At 36.2% G+C, this 22,593-nt stretch overlaps 1 protein-coding gene across 3 annotated transcripts in view; it reads left to right on the plus strand.

Moving 5' to 3' along the window:
- The window catches only part of lrba (LPS responsive beige-like anchor protein), an 830,448-nt gene that overhangs the window by 98,443 nt on the left and 709,412 nt on the right, over positions 1-22,593 (plus strand). For all 3 annotated transcript variants that reach the window (XM_051928096.1, XM_051928098.1, XM_051928097.1), the window contains exons 7-15: positions 168-287; positions 5,486-5,632; positions 6,553-6,750; positions 8,714-8,847; positions 13,569-13,677; positions 13,955-14,107; positions 14,896-15,064; positions 15,329-15,408; positions 16,912-16,974. In XM_051928096.1, coding sequence (XP_051784056.1) covers positions 168-287; positions 5,486-5,632; positions 6,553-6,750; positions 8,714-8,847; positions 13,569-13,677; positions 13,955-14,107; positions 14,896-15,064; positions 15,329-15,408; positions 16,912-16,974 — 1,173 coding nt within the window. The remainder of the gene's footprint in view (positions 1-167; positions 288-5,485; positions 5,633-6,552; positions 6,751-8,713; positions 8,848-13,568; positions 13,678-13,954; positions 14,108-14,895; positions 15,065-15,328; positions 15,409-16,911; positions 16,975-22,593) is intronic.

The raw sequence follows: 22,593 nt of genomic DNA on the forward strand, positions 1-22,593 counted from the left end.
ATGGAGAAAGTCATGTGCTGGCCACATCAGATTTCTTTGCATATTAAAGATATCATGTAGAGTGGTGTTTAACTTATTACCTGAAACATTTTTAATTGTTTAGATTGTTTAAATATATGGTGACTAGAGTGCATATTTTATGTTTAGTCACATATCTTATATTTCAGTGGTACATGGTGACTATCGTACATATCTACAACCGGTGGAAGAATAGCGAAATAAGCTGCTATGTGAATGGGGAGCTTGCCTCGTATGGTGAAATCACATGGTTTGTCAACACAAGTGATGTAAGTATGAGGTTTTATTTGATTGAGATAAACACTCCTGTTTGTTAATTTAAGATATTCTGAAATTTGTAGTGAGTTTAAATACTATATGAAAGATCTATTAATATTCTAGGTTTCTATGAAAGTAATTCTGAAGAATACCATTTAATGCCATGTAACAACAGCAGCATCAGATGTAATCTAACACAGTCTAACAAAGTTAAAGTATAACTGATTTTTATAGCTAATGGAATGGAATGCACTGCATTGTCAGGTAAACATTTACAAGTTGGGCATCCCCTTCCAAATTAGCAGGACGTGTGAAAATTGATTTTATGAAGATTGGTTTTACTAATGAGTCATTAATACAGTGTTCCCAAATTATGTCACACATGTAATTGGAGTAGTTGGTGTTATGGTAGCTTAGTGTTTAGTGCTGCCGCCCTAGATATCCAGAAAACTGAATTTGAATCCTGCTGGTAATTTTGTTTGTGAAGTTTACTCTTTCCAATTCATGTGTGGGTTTTTCTCTTGGTGCAATGGTTTCCTCCTTGCATCTCAAAGCTGTGCAGGTTGGGCTAGCTAAAGGATCTGCAGTGCCTTGTCTTCTTTTCTCTAAAATTCTACAGTTTGAATAAATGGGTTTAGTATATGTCTGGAAGGCATATGGGTTAATAAGACTGAGCAAATACAGTATATTTTTGAGCAAGAATAAAGCAGCTGTTAATTCCCAGACATATCAATGTCTGAGAAAATGTCTGGGGGGCAAAAAAAGAACAATTTTTTTTCCCCTAATATTTAACTGTCCTAAATAATAGCAGAATGTCTTGTAACTTACAGAAGGATGAAAAGACTTTTTTCTTTATTCTGTGTTAGTACTGTACACATCAAAATAACAAGATCAGTCTGTTGTAGTTTTTAACTTTACTTGTCAGAAATTAAATAGTAAGTAAAATATGGAGAGAAATTTTTGTTGATAAGGATAAAGATGCTTTCTTTAAATTCTTCATTTTGTTAAGAGCTTTTAAAATCACAGAACATCAGCAATGAAATGCCACAACTGTGAAAGATCATTGCAGCAATTTATATGGAGATTGAACACAGTATAATGACTTGTATCCTGTGAAGAGCAAATACTAAAAATGAAGATGCTGTTAGGAAGTCGCTGCAATCTGATGCCATTCATCTATTGAAGTGTAGTTTTTTTCATTTGTTTAAAACTGAACTTTACTAGAAATTATTTTTCATTTTATACAAATTTTTAAAAAAATAGGAAAGAACATCTGCACTATGATGAAGTGGTGAGCTTGTTAACTCTCAGATCTTTGATGTGTAGTTCCATATGTGTGCTTCATTCGATGTGCCTGATTTCCTCCTCCAGTCCAGTTATATGGGTTGGTGAATTATTATATTTAGAAATACTAATAACGAATTGAAGTTGATTTGGTTACATGATAGTACTAATTGCACCATTAATGTCTGCAACACCAAGGTGCTGGTCATGGACCTTTGGGGAAAATCCTCTTGAAGAGAGTGAACACCTTTAATTTTCTTGTAGTGCCCACCTGTGAAAATTCAAAATGGCACAACAAATTTTGGGTATTGTCAAGAATACCCTTAGAATACCCTTAACGTTCTCTATTTATACAATATGGCTTTAATTTCTCCATCCATTCTCACTAACCTGTGTAGATGGATTGTAAAGTGCATCTTCATGGGATCCATAACATCATAGTGTGGCACCTACTTAACTGAAGAAATTTAAAGCACTGCAGAGGGTGTTGATTGCAGCACAGAATGTTACATTATTGTTTTCTGATCAGGGTATATAACACACTCTCCTTTAGAAAGTCAATCTTATTCAAGACTGCAGTCACCTTTCTCATTTCTCCCTTCTGGTACATGACCATTTGTAGGCCAGTCGGTTCAGAGAGTCTGTCCACAGGTCAAAAGGTTATTAAATATGTAGTCATAATAACAAACCTTGTATGCGATTGTATGTGTGAGTGTGCAGACTAACTCTTAGGAACTTGTCTTGTGATTCTGTTGTTGCTTTGGGTTTGACAAGCCTATTCCTGTCAGTTTCCACCAGTTTCCATGTTCCTTTTGGTAGGTTAGGTAACTATTCACAGCCACCTTTTCTTTTTTTGCAAGTTCTCGAAAGGAAAGATCAGCACTTTGATGGGATATAATGGTCTGTCATCATTTAATTATCTTTTTCTCTCCACTATGATAGCAATCTACAGTACAGTGCAATATTGTCCAAATAATGTTTCAGAAGGTGTTACAACACAGTTTTTTCCAACAATTCTTTTAATCAGACAGAGGGCTTATAAGTAATCAAGCCTGTGGAGTTTGTTTACATCAGTTTTCAAGGCTTAATTAAATTCCATTGCTGCAGAAAAAGTGTACGTTGTTAACCCATTACTTGTTCCCTGATAAAAGATGTTTTTGTGTAACTCTAAAAATTACATTACTTTTCATTTTTTTTTTACCCTAATCTTGCAGTTTAGTTTGCCCTATCTATTGTCTGCCTGGCTGCTTGCCTGCAGAACAAATCCCGTTAGAGCAAATACTGAAGTAACATTTTCAGAATAATCAATATTTTAATTTTGGCCTAAACAAACATTTATACGACGTGTTAAACAAAATTTGTTTTAAAGAAATTACATTTTTTAATAGAAATGCAGGTATGAAAATACAAAATGAAAACGAGACGTTAGATGAAGAAGAAGGTAGTGATTCTGAATGCTTTTGCCACATCATTTTTCTTCATTTCCGGAATCATCTTTTTCTCAGGGGTTGTTAAGTTTTCTTTCAGTGTAAACTGACACTGATTCTCACTTTTTATATTCATCTCAAAGAAAACTTTGTGAACCGCTGTGAAACTCAAAAAGTACAGTATTTGCACGCAACACAACTACTCACGCGGACACTAGGTGGAGCACTGAATCAGAATTCAGTATGTGTAGGGTGTCGCGCCTACACTTTCACTGAGCCTCGAAGAGACTGCCTGAGACTGGAAGTTTTGCAACAGACTGACTTATTCTGAGACAGCCTGTCACAGGGTTCTGGACATTGAGTTCGGAAAGTGTAGGCGTGGCAGTATTTTTTTGCATTGCATTATTAATGTTGGTATTTGCTATAATGGGATTTGACCTTTGTGAGTGTATATACAGTATACTATTTTTATATAGGCTATATAGAATTTTTATACAGTACACCCCCGCTCGGGTTACTTTCCTATAGCACCCGTGAATTGTGAAAAACGGTGAATTTTGGATGTGGTTAAAAAAATACCTGTTTTCATAGTTTAAACCGTAAATATGCCCTCAAAACACTTTTAACTTAATTTCAAACTCAGCTTAATACATTACCTAAAAATAGTGTAAAGGTTAACCTGTATACTGTACTGCTATGTCTCCCACAGTGCTAGAATGTAAAATACCGATGTTACTGCTATATGTACTGTAATTCATGCAAGCGCGTTTTCATTGCCAGAAGCCATAGATGGTGCAGCTCGTTTTGGTGGCATCTTGGCGCTTTAACCGTTAAACTGCCACATACTTGGGGGTTAATGCATCCCTGGATGCCAAATACTTTTTTGCTTCACTTTAAGTAAACATCACAATTAACAAAGAAAAAGTGAAATTTTAATGGAACACATTTTTTTTTTCATGCAAAGAGCATCACAATTACTGCAACACTGATAATTTTACACAATGCTAATGAACTGTAAAAACTATTTAAAAAAACTACTGGAACGATATGTACAAAGTGCAACTGACGTCATGGATGTAAATCACTGAGCCAACTGCGCTTAAACTGGCTGCAAGCAAGCACACAGAGGTAAGCGCTGATGCTTGCAGGCTAGTCTTAGTGCAGCTTGGGTCACAGAATTGCACACAAACACAGGAGATTGTAGAGACAGGAACCTTATTCAAACACTTCAAGCAAACATGTCTCTTTCAGAAGTAAAAGGTGCTCAGCATGCAGTTCCTTAACGATTAAACAATAGACAACCATCATAGGGGAGCACAGCCCCTGTCTGGGGGAGGAGAGAGAACCAAAGCAATCAGCCAAAAAGGACAGGTATGGTTCAGGCTTTTAAGTAATCGTAGCATCCCGCGAGAAACCACAATTAGGAAGACGGTGATTTATTTATTTTTATGGTGGAAATTCCAGCCTTGACCCTACGCGCGCACTCACAAACAGAGACAACTGACATCCTTTGACCTCAACAGCCCCAGCATCCACAGCAGAAGACCAATCAGAGGGACTGCTGGGAGTTGTAGTTTCAAATTCTATATGCTACTTTCACCATCCCAAGTCGCGGTTTTCTCTACAGCTGCTTCCTGTTCTCTCTACAGTACAGTATTGCCACGAAAAAAGCCATAAAAATTGCGGAGGATATTTGCGGTTTCCACTAACATTTATTAGTTAGGTTCTAAGGAAAAATCTGCAAATGACTGAGGCTGCGAACTCTGAACCGCGACTTTGCCGGGGTCTACTGTGTGTGTGTGTGTATGTATGTATGTATGTGTATATATATAAATTTGCCGTAATGGAAGTTTGTATTGTTGTCTGCATATTGATCTAGCAACATTTTACACTGGATGCCCTTTCTGACATAACCTTCCCCATTCATCCGGTCTTTGGACCGGCATGAAGAAACACTTGGTTTGTGCTTCCCCGTGGCTGGGTTTTTGGATATGGTGAGCGAGGACATGCAGGTGGTGAGCAAGAGCAGAGCAAGATGCAGAAGACAGGAAGATATGGAAACTGGAGCAGCCAAAAGTAGAAGAAGATGATAATAACTCAGTGTGTCACAGCGATGCCAGATTTTACAAACGAGTCTAATGGTGCCCTGAAATAAGTTGCATTCTCTGTGAATAGCCTGAAATGTTTTAAACCAGTTGAGGGTCTCTGGAGCCATGTAGCCTGTTATTTAATAGAATACATTTCATTAAAAGGAATAACACTATCAAAAACTTACAGAACTCCTTTTAAAAGCTGAAACAGTTTCTGTTAATATTATCTCGTATTGGCACAAACCCCCCTGGACAGAGTAATGAAAACTTTTCTGTCTAGAGCAATTAGTTTTTCAAATAACTGCTATTTGTAGGATCATAGTTGTAGTATATGAATTTTAAGATATTAAGTGGAAAATTTAATCTATAAATGGTTTAAAATTGTTTAATTTTTTTTGCATGTTAAAGACATTCGACAAATGTTTCCTGGGATCTTCTGAGACTGCAGACGCTAATAGAGTGTTTTGTGGTCAAATGGGTGCTGTCTACCTCTTCAGTGAAGCACTCAATGCAGCTCAGATTTTAGCCATTTATCAGCTGGGTCCAGGCTACAAGGTATGAATTATTTCATTGAAGAAAAATTAATTTTAAACATTTGGTTTGCATTTTTACCGTCAAGATTTTCCTGCCATCTAAACATTTTTTCACGTTATAAATCCTTGTAAGCAAGCTTATTTCTTCCCTCTACAAACTGAATTGTTGTATTATTTTGATCGCCCTCTGTTCAAAAAGTACATTTCACCATGGCATAAATCTTCTGTCAAGAAAAAAATTCTGTTTTAGTTGTGGACTTTTTAGGTGTTTGCATACTTTTTAGGCTAGTTTGTTGAAATATCCATTTGTGCAAAGCTTTTTTTTAATGATACAAAACCACTAATGTCAAGATGGCAAACCATTTTCCTCACAATTTCTCTTTCTATTGCTCTTTTCAAAACTCTAAGTTATATAACTAGTGTAATGCTGCTTGTTGTACTCTGTTTTTAATGTGAGCATTGCACATCTAAAACTAAATAATCACATCTTGGTAGGTAGTATTTGAACAGTTTATTTTTTGAGTGATGTTACTGACCATGAGTAATCTTATTTACTTATTTGTCTCGCCCCTTTATCCAGAGTGTCCAAACATTTGACATTGAATTGGCTACATTTCTTTTGTTTTTCCATTTGAAGCACAGGCAGGTGAAGTGACATTCTCATGGTCACACAGTGTCAGTAGTGGGATTTAAACCCACAACTTTAGGGTTTGAGGTCTAAAGTCCAAAACCTTAACTGCTATGTCACTTTGCCTGCCTATTTCAAACTTGAATCGTATTATAATATCCTTACCACTTCCTGTGCAAGAATTTAATAAGTTTTAAAAATTGTATTATGCTAAGAAACATAAATAACAGGAAACCTTTTGTGATTATTTTGCTAACAGTTGTATCAATTTGATCCTGAAATTTATTGTACTATTCTTTTTTCTGTATTTTAAGGGTACCTTTAAATATAAGGCAGAAAGTGACCTACTTTTTGCTGAGCATCATAAACTTTTGCTGTATGAGGGAAAGCTGTCTAACTGCATTGCATTCACATATAACCCACGAGCTACAGATGCCCAGCTCTGCCTCGAGTCTTCTCCCAAAGACAATCCATCTATCTTTGTACATTCACCTCATGCTCTAATGCTGCAGGTAGTATGTCTTATTTTGCATAGTATTTTTTTAAGTAATCGAGCATATAAGCCTTGTTTTACAAGTTTTAATGTTGCTTTTCTTTATTTAACTATGGTAACGTTTTTTTTGTTAAGATTAGAGACTTAGGCATGGTAAAAATATAAGCAATTCAGTCTATTCGATTTTCCTTTTTATAATTGAAAAGTGTGTATATATTTTTTTCTTTTTAAGCAATGTTACTTTCATATAGATTTACTATGCATAATGTATGTTCTTTAAATAGTTGGCAGGTTTGGTGATCTTTTTTTTTTTTTTTTTTTTTTATAAAGTTTATGTACAGTACTTTTATTTGGCTTAAAAATGACAAATATTTACACATTTAAATTACTAGTGTTAAATTACTAAGAATTGTGTGATTAATTGTATTATAGAATATGATTCCAAATAGTGTATGCAGTTATGATCACAAAATTGTTCATTAATTGTGCTGGATTGATATACAGTACATCCGGAAAGTATTCACAGCACATCACTTTTTCCACATTTTATGTTACAGCCATATTCCAAAGTGGATTAAATTCATTTTTTCCTCAGAATTCTACACACAACACCCCATAATGACAACGTGAAAAAAGTTTACTTAAGATTTTTTGCAAATTTATTAAAAATAAAAAAATTGAGAAAGCACATGTACATACTGTAAGTATTCACAGCCTTTGCCATGAAGCTCAAAATTGAGCTCAGGTGCATCCTGTTTCCCCTGATCATCCTTGAGATGTTTCTGCAGCTTAATTGGAGTCCACCTGTGGTAAATTCAGTTGTCTGGACCTGATTTGGAAAGGCAAACACCTGTCTATAGAAGGTCCCACAGTTGACAGTTCATGTCCGAGCACAAACCAAGCATGAAGTCAAAGGAATTGTCTGTAGACCTCCGAGACAGGATTGTCTCGAGGCACAAATCTGGGGAAGGTTACAGAAAAATTTCTGCTGCTTTGAAGGTCCCAATGAGCACAGTGGCCTCCATCATCCGTAAGTGGAAGAAGTTCGAAACCATCAGGACTTTGCCTAGAGCTGGCCAGCCATCTAAACTGAGCGATCGGGGGAGAAGGACCTTAGTCAGGGAGGTGACCAAGAACCTGATGGTCACTCTGTCAGGAGCTCCAGAGGTCCTCTGTGGAGAGAGGAGAACCTTCCAGATCAGGCCTGTATGGTAGAGTGGCCAGACGGAAGCCACTCCTTAGTAAAAGGCACATGGCAGCCCGCCTGGAGTTTGCCAAAAGGCACCTGAAGGACTCTCGGACCATGAGAAAGAAAATTCTCTGGTCTTATGAGACAAAGATTGAACTCTTTGGTGTGAATGCCAGGTGTCACGTTTGGAGGAAACCTGGCACTGTGCATCACCAGGCCAATACCATCCCTACAGTGAAGCATGGTGGTGGCAGCATCATGCTGTGGGGATGTTTTTCAGCGACAGGGACTGGGAGACTAGTCAGGATAAAGGGAAAGATGACTGCAGCAATGTACAGAGACATCCTGGATGAAAACCTGCTCCAGAGCGCTCTTGACCTCAGACAGGGGCGACGGTTCATCTTTCAGCAGGACAACGACCCTAAGCACACAGCCAAGATATCAAAGGAGTGGCTTCAGGACAACTCTTGCTGCCAAAGGTGCATCGACAAAGTATTGAGCAAAGGTTGTGAATACTTATGTACATGGGATTTCTCCGTTTTTTTATTTTTAATAAATTTGCAAACACCTCAAGTAAACTTTTTTCACGTTGTCATTATGGGGTGTTGTGTGCAGAATTCTGAGGAAAAAAATGAATTTAATCCATTTTGCAATAAGGCTGTAACATAACAAAATGTGGAAAAAATGATGCGCTGTGAATACTTTCCGGATGCACTGTACAGTATATATGTATAAAATTGCTTTCAACTATATTGTAGACTTTGAAAGTTGACTTTCGTTTCTCTTTCTGCAGAATGTAAAAGCCGTGGTGACGCATTCTGTGCCAAGTGCTATTCATTCCATTGGAGGGGTACAGGTACTGTTTCCACTGTTTGCACAACTTGATTATCTCCAGCATTCTTCTGACCAACTAGATACCACAGTATGGTAAGAAATGTTAACATCAAGATTCAAATGTTAGAGTTGCTTACAAGTTCTTTGTGACTATCAGATATTTGGAACCCTTTTAATAACTAGTTCAAGTGCTTTTCTTCTATGCTGTATTTCACTTTGCTTGCTTCATTCACATAACACATAAGACATCACTGTTTTGGAGGACTATTTTGGTCATAATTTAATAAGTAAACAGATATGCAAATGTATTGTTAAATATGACAATAAATATGTAACCATGAGGTAAGCATAAATAAATGTCCATCCATCCAAGAGCTCCATTCATAGTCTTTGGACAGCTTGAGAATATGATCATTTGGCTGAGCAGGAAGCGTCCCAGCTGTTTTTGTGCTGTTTGAATCAAAATGAGCATAGAAGATGCATACACTCATCTGGAAATGGGGCACATCCGTGTGTTTGCTTTTACAGTTTTGATTGTCTTAGTACCTAGTATTGGTTTCTAGTTGTTTCTAAAATAGTTTCTCCCTTCTTGTGGTAGCTGTCTTTTGCACTTTTGATGTCAGCTTTGTGGTTGCTCCTGGCTCCTTCTTGCTAATTGCCCAAAACAGCAGCTTAAGTGGAGGCTTAGCATGTGCTTGTGGCAACTCTTAAAGCTACAGTGAATTTTGTGCTGTAGTAAAGGTGACAAGTTACCACTACCATTTCTTACACAGATATGTGAAAATTAGCCAAGATACAACAACTGAAAACTAGTGTTATCATGAGTACACACACTGAAAATTAGTACAAAGAAGAATAATTATTACCTTTAACAGTACATACAGTGCATCCGGAAAGTATTCACAGCGCATCACTTTTTCCACATTTTGTTATGTTACAGCCTTATTGCAAAATGGATTAAATTCATTTTTTTCCTCAGAATTCTACACACAACACCCCATAATGACAACGAGAAAAAAGTTTACTTGAGGTTTTTGCAAATTTATTAACAATAAAAAAATTGAGGAAACACATGTACATAAGTATTCACAGCCTTTGCCATGAAGCTCAAAATTGAGCTCAGGTGCATCCTGTTTCCCCTGATCATCCTTGAGATGTTTCTGCAGCTTAATTGGAGACCACCTGTGGTAAATTCAGTTGATTGGACATGATTTGGAAAGGCACACACCTGTCTATATAAGGTCCCACAGTTGACAGTTCATGTCAGAGCACAAACCAAGCATGAAGTCAAAGGAATTGTCTGTAGACCTCCGAGACAGGATTGTCTCGAGGCACAAATCTGGGGAAGGTAACAGAAAAATTTCTGCTGCTTTGAAGGTCCCAATGAGCACAGTGGCCTCCATCATCCGTAAGTGGAAGAAGTTCGAAACCACCAGGACTCTTCCTAGAGCTGGCCGGCCATCTAAACTGAGCGATCGGGGGAGAAGGACCTTAGTCAGGGAGGTGACCAAGAACCTGATGGTCACTCTGTCAGAGCTCCAGAGGTCCTCTGTGGAGAGAGGAGAACCTTCCAGAAGGACAACCATCTCTGCAGCAATCCACCAATCAGGCCTATATGGTAGAGTGGCCAGACGGAAGCCACTCCTTAGTAAAAGGCACATGGCAGCCCGCCTGGAGTTTGCCAAAAGGCACCTGAAGGACTCTTAGACCATGAGAAAGAAAATTTTCTGGTCTGATGAGACAAAGATTGAACTCTTTGGTGTGAATGCCAGGCGTCACGTTTGGAGGAAACCAGGCACCGCTCATCACCAGGCTAATACCATCCCTACAGTGAAGCATGGTGGTGGCAGCATCATGCTGTGGGGATGTTTTTCAGCGGCAGGGACTGGGAGACTAGTCAGGATAAAGGGAAAGATGACTGTATCAATGTACAGAGACATCCTGGATGAAAACCTGCTCCAGAGCGCTCTTGACCTCAGACTGGGGCGACGGTTCATATTTCAGCAGGACAACGACCCTAAGCACACAGCCAAGATATCAGAGTGGCTTCAGGACAACTCTATGAATGTCCTTGAGTGGCCCAGCCAGAGCCCAGACTTGAATCTGATTGAACATCTCTGGAGATATCTTAAAATGGCTGTGCACCGACGCTTCCCATCCAACCTGATGGAGCTTGAGAGGTGCTGCAAAAAGGAATGGTCGAAACTGGCCAAGGATAGGTGTGCCAAGCTTGTGGCATCATATTCAACAAGACTTGAGGCTGTAATTGCTGCCAAAGGTGCATTGACAAAGTACTGAGCAAAGGCTGTGAATACTAATGTACATGGGGTTTCTCAGTTTTTTTATTTTTAATAAATTTGCAAAAACCTAAAGTAAACTTTTTTTTTGTCATTATGGGGTATTGTGTGTAGAATTCTGAGGAAAAAAAATGAATTGAATCCATTTTGGAATAAGGCTGTAACATAACAAAATGTGGAAAAAGTGATGCGCTGTGAATACTTTTCGGATGCACTGTAGATTGAAAAATGATATAGGAATTAAACAGCTCTTAAAGTTTTTGCTCTTTACCCTTGGGAACCTAAATTTGCAGCCTGATCACAACAGCTGAAATGTAGGAAAAAAAAGAGGATGGCCATTGTCTGACAGAATTGAGTTGGCCTTCTTTCTAACATATTTGTGATACAGAGGGTTGCTGCAAACCAATACGTTTACTGCAATTTTTTTACAGTGTTAAGATAATTTATATTCATAGTGTTGAGGTTGCCAAACTAACACCTGAAAGCAAATGTAATAACAGATTCATTTAAAGTTAAAGTTGTAAATCAGTTTTGTTAACCCCATCCCCTTTTCTTCTTACTGTATGCTGAGATCCTGTCTAAATGAAAAATAAAGCTATACATTTATATAGTGAGGTGCAGCATTCTTCATTAAGCCAGGTTTCTGTATACAGTGGACCCTTGACTTACGAACTCAATTCATTCGCGAGGGCGGGTTGTAACTCAAGTTGGTTGTAAGTTGACTATTTTTCCCATAAGAAATAATGGAAATGCCCTTAATGTGTTTTCCGAACCTCCCACAGCAACATTTAACTTTTTTTAATAAAAAAGGGTTGGGTTGTATAATGTGCACAATTTACCAAAAACACCAATAATGTTTCTAATGTACTAACCAAAAAGTTATAAAAAGTGCCTAGCCTACCAGAAACAACAATTTCATACTGTACTCACCATTTAAGTTGACATCTTTGGCTTGCAGGAAGGAAGGAGGAGGAAAATGAAATGGAAGGTGGTTATTGTTTGGAAGGAGTTTCCTTATACAAATCTTTTCTTTGTAAAATTGTCGAGATAGCGGATTTCGACATGCTGTACATATCAGTGAGATTGGTCACACTAACGCCACTCTCATATTTACACACAATTTCCTTCTTCGTTTCGATTGTGATCGCTTTCTTTACCTTTGTTACCTTCTCTTCCTTCCTTAGCAATTATCGAAATAAATTATATAAATCACTGCACTGACCGAAATTACGTCCACAAACACATGTATCTGGGCTCCGACTGGCGCTTACAAATGCTCTTGGCTGTTGTTTACAATCACACAAGCGGATACACGTGACTGCATTTGGGTCATAACGCAGGATGTTGGTCGTAATTCAAAAAAAAAAAATTTTGGTCGTAAACCAAGTTGTTCACATGTCAGGCTGGTCGTATGTCAAGGGTCGACTGTGTATTAAATTGTACCAGTCTCTTGCTCTCAGAGATAGTTTTCAAAGCCTTAGCCAGAATCCATCTGATTTTGTAGGAATTTTAGCAGTTTCATGTTAGCAAGGTGGGTACTGAGCAACCGTGGCTGGTTAGCCAAACTTCCGATCATGTCCTTTGTTCTTTGAGGTTTATAATTAATGAACATGTGAACACTGTGAATGAAAGTAAGAACAACAAAAATAACAAACTGCACCATTTCATGGGAGCTAACAGATGTACATTGGCTGCCGTCTTGATTATACATCACAATTGATTTAAAATTAGAAGTGAAACATACTAAAATTTGTGTCACTTGCAAATGGAAGACTTGAAAGGTTTCGGAGAGGGATGAAAACACAATATTCAAATTGAGTGAAATAAAATATTTTTTTAAAATTCTGATGTGTGTTTAAAATTGGAAAATGAATGTTAGGTTAATCTATCAAAATTTTCTACTGTGGGATCCTTTAATAGATGTGCTAATTTGAGCATTGACAAAATTTGCAGAAGGCTGTATTGCTTGTGGTTTGCTTGTGCAGGTATGCCATGCTGGGTGATGCAGTTCTCTTTTTATAATTTGGCTTCTTTTGGAGCTGTTTTAGCATCATAGCTGTTGCAGCTCAGAGCTATCCATTTTCTTGATTGAAAGCTCATAAATATTTCTCTGATCTACAACACTTGAATTTTAACTATATGAGTGGAGAGGAGGTTGACATACTCTTAATCAGCTTTGGTTTTAAAGACGCCTGCATTCTGGCAGAAACATTGTAATTTAGTTTTCATTTTTTGTCAAAAGTTGTTTTTGTTATTCCCTCATCCCTAGAATATTAGTTATTAAAAGCATGTTAAGGATGTTTATATGTGACAATGTGATTTATCACATTAGTCTTTTTTTCCTTATTGTGTTTGAAATAAAATAGGTTTTTGCATGTTCAAGCTCAGTTTTTTTTTCCCTTGCTAATATTTAATTTTTAAATTGTTTACTGTACTTTTATGTTTTAAATTTCAGCAAATTTTATCACTTTCCCAAAATATTTTCGGACCCATGTTATTTTCTTTCTCTTTTCTTAGTTCCACTCTGCTGGCTTTTGTCATGGAGCTATTGAAGAGCTCTGTTGCTATGCAAGAGCAGGTCCTAGCTTGCAAGGGCTTTCTTGTGATTGGCTACTGCCTGGAAAAGGTAAGGGTTAGTAAGCTAAAGTCTACTTGAAACCTAAATTGAACAATGTTACACACTTTTAACTAATTTATTGCAGGTTACAGTTTTGTTAGTTCTCAAGTCACAAACTGAAATGTGATGTTTTAATCACAGTTTGGTAATGGTCAAGGTGATGCAATCTATTTGGGTTTATGCATAGCCTGAGTGAAGTTTTTTTTAAAATAGCTTTGAATTTTCAAAATAATTTTGAGTTTGCAGTCTTACAGAAATAACAAAAGAAAAATGCATATTTTTTTAGTCTTCCAAGGCCCACATCACCAGGGCTGTGTTGGAGCTCTTCCTTGCTTTTGCCAGATACCTCAGCAACCTACAAAATGGTGTCCACCTGCTTAAACAGCTCTGTGATCACATTCTTTTCAATCCTGCTCTCTGGATTCATGCTCCAGCCAAGGTACCTCTAAATATGATTTATCTGTTTTAAATATTTTTTAGGCCTTATTAAGTGATAATTCACTGAAAATGCTGATGATCCACTTTCCTGATTTTATTATTTACTTGTGGAACAGAGTAAATCAAAACACAATCCATGTGAATGAAAATAACACGTGCAATACTATTTTCTGAAGACAATGCATAAATCTTAGCACTCAACACTCACCTCACTTCTGTTTTTACAAAGAAAATCTATTTTAGTGTTAAACTGCTCCAAATAATTGGTAAAGAACAATATGTTTCTCCATATAAGTGTTGATTTATTCCTTTGTATTATTTCCTTTTTATCACCTATAAAGTTATTTTGCCATAATAAAGCACTTCATGATTCTTTGAAGATTGTATTTAAATACATCCAAAAACCTACTCTGCCTTTTTAATAAAGTGTCCAGTTCATAGATGTTGGTCAGTTTTTGTTAGAACACTAATGTGAGTTGATTTTTGCAGTATTTTAAAAAGTTTCAGACAAAGATGTACCTAAACATTAATTTTTAATACTTTTCTACTTTGGAATTTTTCTGTATGGTGGCTATTCTTATTGGTGTGCTGCTTTCCAGAAATTATAGAGATACAAAAGCAAAATCTCTTCAACTGTAGTATTACAGTATCATGTGATATTAAGAAATACAGTAATTATACAGTAGTTGTTTTATTATTGTATATATTGTTAGTATGTATGATTTTTATGAGAAGTATGTCACCCTGTTTGTCTTTATCAATTTCAGTTAACGTTTGTGTGTGTTTTAGGTGCAACTACAGCTGTATACCTACTTATCTACTGAATTTATCAGCACTGTTACTATATATAATGCAATCCGCAGAGTTGGAACAGTGCTGCAAGTAATGCATACACTGAAATATTACTACTGGGTAGTAAATCCCCAAGATCGTAGTGGTGTTACTCCAAAAGGCCTGGGTAAGTAATATGTAATATTAAATAAATTTAAATATCTTTGTGTAACAAAGAGGAAGTTAAAATCCAAATATTCACAATATGGAAATAGTGATGTTTTAGAATTAATCCTGTACTGTCTTTGATGACAATAATCATTTGAATTTTTGTTCAGAATTATAGTTATGAGATTGTCAAGTGTCTGTACCTTTAGTCATGTTATGCAATATCATATTCTGTTGGATTCTTATTTAATAAACAGCTTATTTTATTCTTTTTCTTTAAAAGATGGTCCCAGACCAAACCAGAAGGAAATACTTTCTCTGAGAGCATTCCTCTTGCTGTTTATAAAACAGTTAATAATGAAGGTATTGTGCAAATCATTGTGTGATGGTTTAATTATTGGAATAGCTTGTAATGAACATAGTTTTGAAAAACATCAGTTGTGTTCAGTTTAACAAAGTTAGATTGGAAAACCATGGTATTGACTTTTTAATTGGTTAAAAAATTTTCTTTCTGCAGTGCTTATTGTTTTAATGATATAGTATTCTTCCTGAACTTGATATAAAAGACTAGTTAATTTTCTTTGCCACTTTCACACGTGTAAATGAAATCTGCTTTGACGCTTATAGTTGGGTGCTAGTGTTGATCGGCAAAATTTGCCAAAGCATTTTCTGCCGAGAATATGCCGTGTTTCCCTGTGACTTTCTTCGCTGAATATATTAATGGAAATTCGATAAGTGGCCAGATTAGGTGAACATTTTTTTCCCCCAAGCATCCTATGATGGTTTGTCAGGCCAACATGACATTACAGAACTTTCAAGATCATTGTCAACTTGGTCATGGCTCTGTCTCAAGCACTACTAAGATGTGCTTGGGGAAATAAAACAAAACTATTTTCTTATTGCTAGTTTCTGGCCCTTTGTTGTATTTAATTTTTGGCTTTTTTTTCCTTCTGTGTCTTTTGTATGAGGCACAGTGGTGCACTGGTTGGCACTGTTGCCTCAGTGCACATTAGATTTTTGGCCACAATATTCAGTCCAGACTTGCTGGCAGACTTTTCCGTAGCTCTCAGGGACACTTATAAGACCATTGCACCATTAAAATCAACTCAAAACTAGTTCCGGTCCTCTGTCCCCATTAACTTCAAAGCATCTTGTGGAGTTCTGCAAAGCTCCTGAACATTTCTGTGATTTCTCCGAACTGGAGGTAGAAGTGCAGCATGACTCATTACAAGGACAATTCATATCTGTGGTTTATTACTTGAGTGTCGGAAACAACAATTGTTGAATCCCTTCAAAATCAGTTTATCTACCCCTGACTGTTTAGAACAGTCTTTTGCTAAGCAGTAACTTGAATACAGTCTTGGTTCTGAGCTTTTGCAACATTTAGAATATGAATGGAATAAAATACTTGGCAAAGGAAAACATCTGCATACCTACCAAGTCTTTCCAGCCTGTAATCTATGTCTTGATAAAAGAATGAATCTGTTCTCATGCAGTGTAGTACAATGATTGTGTAGTTACATGCTGCATTTGAAGGAGAAGTTCAGTTGTGTAACTGCTCAATTTCCAGTGGCAAAATTAAACAAGCAAAAGGGAATAAGTCTTTATTTTTCTTGTGTAAAATTTAGAGCAATTTCTTTTTGCATATGCTGCGTTTTGATTTTTTTTGTCTGTCTATTAACCTTGAAATTACCAGTGGAATGCCAGTTTAACCTTGCATGTGTCAGTAAAGTATTGCAACATTTTGTTTTTGTTCTGATTAGTAAACAGTGTTTTAACACTGGTGCCAAAGATTGGAACTGTTTTTAGTTCTTTATTTTCCTTGTGTTTACTTTTTTCTTTTTTTGCAATGCTAATTTTCCTTAGGATTATGGAGTGAAAGAAGATGAGTTGCAGAGTATTCTCAGCTATTTGCTGACAATCCATGAGGTAAATTGCTTCGCATATTAATTTATTACAGCTTAGTTTCTTCTGTTATTTAAAGGGAAATGCTCTTTTTAACATAAAAATAAGTATATTCATCAAATTGTTACAGCATTAGATGACAAATATTTCTATGATATTACTTTTAGATGCAGTATTTTTCAGCAATAGTGATTCTGTAACAAATTCTTTTTGTGTTTTTTAGTTTGTTGTAAAATGCATTTTCAAAAGCAAAACACAGGGTAGTAAGTTCTTAAGATATGTTAAGACAGGCGTGTAGAACCTATTTACAGTATGTCTAAATGTGTCCAGTTATTCAGGATAAATGTGTTTTAAGTATAGACCTAATCAGAAATTAAAGTTGAGCACTAGTGAGGGCTTACAAGCAGGTGGCTATATTATGCAAAATATGTGATTTTGAATTTGGAAGAAGTCTGTTTAAATAGGAGCGCTCGAGAGAGTGACAGCAGGGTATGAATGTAATAGAGGCAGTACTATATATAAAAATCATTCAACAGTTCACAAGATGACCTTTTTAAATTGGATCTCAAAAGCGTTTGTGACTTCATGGGAGAAGAGATGAATTGGCAGGTAAAAAGTAGTAAATGATGAACATAATATGTTAAAGATGGAGGATTAGATAGATAGGTAGATACCTTGTAAATCCCAAGGGGAAATTCACATACTCCAGCAGCAGCATACTGATAAAGAAACAATATTAAATTAGAGTCATAAAAAATGCAGGTAAAACAGACAATAACTTTGTATAATGTTAACATTTACCCTCCCCGGGTGGAATTGAAGAGTCGCATAGTGTGGGGGAGGAACGATCTCCTCAGTCTGTTAGTGGAGCAGGACGGTGACAGCAGTCTGTCGCTGAAGCTGCTCCTCTGTCTGGAGATGATCCTGTTTAGTGGATGCAGTGGATTCTCCATGATTGACAGGAGCCTGCTCAGTGCCCGTCGCTCTGCCACAGATGTCAAGCTGTCCAGCTCCGTGCCTACAATAGAGCCTGCCTTCCTCACCAGTTTTTCCAGGCGTGAGGTGTCCTCCTTCTTTATGCTGCATCCCCAGCACACCACTGCGTAGAAGAGGGCACTCGCCACCACCGTCTGATAGAACATCTGCAGCATCTTATTGCAGATGTTGAAGGACGCCAGCCTTCTATGGAAGTATAACCGGCTCTGTCCTCTCTTGCACAGAGCATCAGTATTGGCTGTTCAGTCCAATTTATCATCCAGTTGCACTCCCAGGTATTTATAGGTCTGCACCCTCTGCACACAGTCACCTCTGATGATCACGGGGTCCAGGAGAGGCCTGGGTCTCCTAAAATCCACCACCAGCTCCTTGGTTTTGCTGGTGTTCAGGTGTAGGTGGTTTGAGTCGGACCATTTAACAAAGTCCTTGATTAGGTTCCTATACTCCTCCTCCTGCCCACTCCTGATGCAGCCCACGATAGCAGTGTCATCAGCGATAAGTAACAAAGATTTTTTTTTTTTTTTTTTAATTGTTCACTGGTCATTTTTTATTTAGTTTTTCATCTTTTATCCAACTGTGCATTTATATGTGTTGTAGATTATGAAACGTGCAAGCTTTCTGTATTGTAGTTGAAGTACTGTACTCTTGACATAATGAACATAAATGCAGCTGTATAGTAAAGCCACGATTAAGTGTAAATTAATGTTTGGCATTTAGAGTGCTGCAGCAAAAGATGCTGGTCTTTAGTTGGAATATGAATGCAGAGATAGATGGATCTTCTTAACCCAAGATTAAAAAAGGCACAGATTGGGTGTCTACTAGTTGCACCAGGTTTTTTATGTTTTGTGAAAGTGTTATTACCAAGCATAAATCTAAAGCATACAAATGTGCAGTTTTTTTTTTCAATCCTATGAAACTGACACGCAGCAAAGGAAAACAAGTTAGTCTAGAAAACATAACTTCTACAGATGTGTACACTTTGAGGTTGTGGGATTGGCTCCCATAATTGTATTAAATATCCCACATCCCAAATATGTACATGTTAGCCTAATTGGTAGCTCTAATATATCCCAGTATAAATGAGTGTAATTGTGTGCATGATTATGACCTGTGGCTTTTAGCTCTAGTGAGCCTAATCTAGATTAAACAGGTTAGAAAAATGGATGGTTGAATTAATAGTTTTAGCACAATGTTTTAGTATACTTAATACAATGCAATTCTTGATATGCACATATCTGGTTGCCAGTGTAGCAAAAATGGAATAAAAAAAAACTGTTATTAATTGGATAATGCAATACATTTAAACCTTGAATTTTTTTAGATTTATCTTCAGAGAACAAATCAGTAGTTCATCAATTTTACTGTTTAAACAGTGTTATTATTGTTTCACTAAGTTATGTGATTCTGATATTAAATAAGAGTTTGTTTCCTTTCAGTAGTTTTGCTTTGTTATATACATGATTCATGGGTGAATGTAGTGTTAAGTGTTGCATACTGGGTGAAAAAGGTATGATCATTTGGAAAGCTCTCAATTTGAAAGGTGCTTGGTGATGAATGTTGCTATGCAATGATTATCATAATAGTCATTAGTAACTGGCTATTAAGAAAATAAATCATGTAGAACATTACCAGCTGTTTTGGGCTACATTCGCTGTGCAGCTCTGTACTAATCTACCCCAGCTCCAAAAACACCCAAAAACGTGGGTCACAGATTTGATCTTTTTAGCAAAATGTTAACAGCAAAAAACAACACACAAAGTCAGAACTATTCAGATCAGATTTAGACCCGTTTTATATGTATTACTAAATCTGATACAGACATGCATTTTGAACATGACTTACATCTGAATGCTTAAATCTGACTTGTCTGGAAATTCAACACTTAGTTTTAAATAAGAATTTACGCAACTTTCACCTATTTCTGCAAAATCAAGATGGAATAGAGTACCAACTCGGCCGGCGACTAAAAAGTAAACATGGTCACTGAAAAAAAGAAAAAAAAAAAAAAAATTAGGCCCAACTATTTTCAGCCAATACAGTCCAATTGCTATGTGTTTTCTGAAGGGAAAACATTGCCTCAGGTGTGTATTTTTCCAAGGTAAGTCTTCCTGGCAAATGCTTACCTAACCAATTGAACATTCTACTTAATATTCCAAAAATTTCAAACCACTGTTTTCTTTAAGACCCTTTTGTATGTTGCTTTCATTAGTCTTGATTCCTGTCTTTTGTCCCCAGGTTTCTCTGAACAGATACAGCAGTGATGATTGCACTTAAAGCAATAGCTTTTTTTTTTATTTTTTGTTTCACTTTCTTATTATGAGATGACCATCCTGCAATGAAAGCAGTATTAAGCAGTGCAGCAGCCAGCATGCTGTTCTTGTTTATTGTGGTCTAGTGGCCACATCAATTTTATTTATTTTTTTTTAAATTTACGCATGCAAGGCCTATTCAGAATAGATAATCTGTACATGCTCTTGCTGGGTTTGAGATACATGCAAAATTAATTTGAATAGTAAAAAAAAAAAATGTATACGAGCCAGTAATTGAAATTGAGTCAGTTTTAGTGTGCACATAGCTTTTGACTCATAAATATACATTTAGCAGGTGAAATCTTTATTGCATATGTATTTTTATAGATTTTTAGATTTTTAAGGGCAAGTTTGAATAACCATTATTTTATGGTTTATGACAGTTACTTAGTGTTATATATTAGCAGTTTGACACAAAAAGAGTAAACTCCTTTCTGCTTTTATAAATAACTTACATTTTTGAAACAACATAGTGTAGTTAATTTCATGAACTCATGGAATATGAGTGCTCAGTTCTTGGTACTGTTATATGCTTTGAATTTTTTTTGCCACTAGGTGGCAGCCTAGGTAAGTGCTATCGTGTATGGAAATTCCCCCCCCCCCCCAAGTACCATTGTATTTTATTTTATTTTTTAAGAAAACCAGTTGCTTTTTAGATTTTCTTTTTATGGGAAACAAGCTATTTTTGTTGTTTATCTTTTAAAACCTTAAACATTCATCATGTTGTGAAAATACTTGATGGTATTAGAAGTAAAAATAGTGATTTACTTTAAGTAATGAAAACATTTTTATACTATGGCTTCAATGGCCTCTGCTTTTGTTTAAGTATATTGATGTGCTAGGCTTTCAGAAAACCTTAATTTTTGTTAACTTGCAAATTCATGGCAAAGTAATTAGAGTAGAAATGTACTTTTAAAACTGAAATGAAGTGTTAACTGTTTATGGTGTGAAAACTTCAGTTTAATAATTGTTCTTCAAGTCTTGTTCGGTGGTGTCTTATATGTTGTGCATTTTTTATTCAAAATGTGGCAATTTAAAGCGTTTTTTTCAATCCTTAGAATACATTGAAAAACATACTGTAAATCAATTATCCTAAGAAAGGGTACATTTCTGTCTTGTTGGTTGATTCATACTGTCATATCTGTAATTTTCCTCAACAGTGCTACCATATTTTGTATGCAAAAACAAATCTGTTTAATCTGTAAAACTGGGTTCAACATATACAGTGAGGATGCTGGAGCTTTTTTCTTTATTATGTTGGACCAAAATACTGTTATAAAAAAAAATAAAAATCTGTGCTTCAGTATGTTAAAATATATATGTACATTTTGATTGTGCAAACGATTTTATGTTTTATATGTGGAACTAAGGAATGGAAAAAACAAACCTTGCTCTTAAAACTGTTTTGCTGTTGAAGTCAACTTCACCCAGAAACTTACTGTAATAATAATAATTGCTATCAAGACCATGTAATAGTCTTCTCATGCATGGTTGAGTCTGTGATGGTTACGGAGTTCTCAGTTTTGCCTAAAACTTATTGACGTGACCAAACAACTTTTTAAAAAAAGAAGAAAAAAAAAACATAATAATGAAGGCCAGAGTTGCATAAGTTAGTGCATGATTGGTGGCTATTGCTAAAAAAAAAAGTAAATGTATTTCTTCAGTACTGTTCATAAAGGATGTTTGAACTTTATAATGTAATGATTAGTAAATCACTATCTACACAGTATTTTTGCATACACTGTTTAAAAGAATACTCCACACAACAATTATGTATTTTTTAATATGTTACTTAACTCATGTAGTTTGCATTTATGACAGAGAAAAATGTTTAATCTTCTGTTTTGATGCAGAATGGAGGAAAAACAGTTTATAATACAATAGAATGCATTGGTGACCAATTTCTGTTTATGGAAAATGATTGTAGTACTAGGGTGTTGTACCGTGTTAGCCATTATGAATGTCGAGAAAAGCCAAGCAAAATGACACCTTTTATTGGCTAACTAAAAAGATTACAATATGCAAGCTTTCGAGGCAACTCGGGCCCCTTCTTCTGGCAAGATGTAATCTTGTAAGGCCCTGAAGAAGGGGCCTGAGTTGCCTCGAAAGCTTGCATATTGTAATCTTTTTAGTTAGCCAATAAAAGGTGTCATTTTGCTTGGCTTTTCTCTGGAAAATGATTTAAAGATTAGTCCATGGAAAAAGGAAAAAAAAATACTTTTGTCACATAGTTCACACAACCATTGTCCATCTGTATGCTCAAAACATGTAAAACACATACACGCTTACTTGTGGAAAAATCCGTGCAGATCATAAACAGGAAACCTGTTCCTGTAAT

Source organism: Erpetoichthys calabaricus, chromosome 5, assembly GCF_900747795.2.
Source record: "Erpetoichthys calabaricus chromosome 5, fErpCal1.3, whole genome shotgun sequence".
NCBI lineage: Eukaryota > Metazoa > Chordata > Cladistia > Polypteriformes > Polypteridae > Erpetoichthys > Erpetoichthys calabaricus.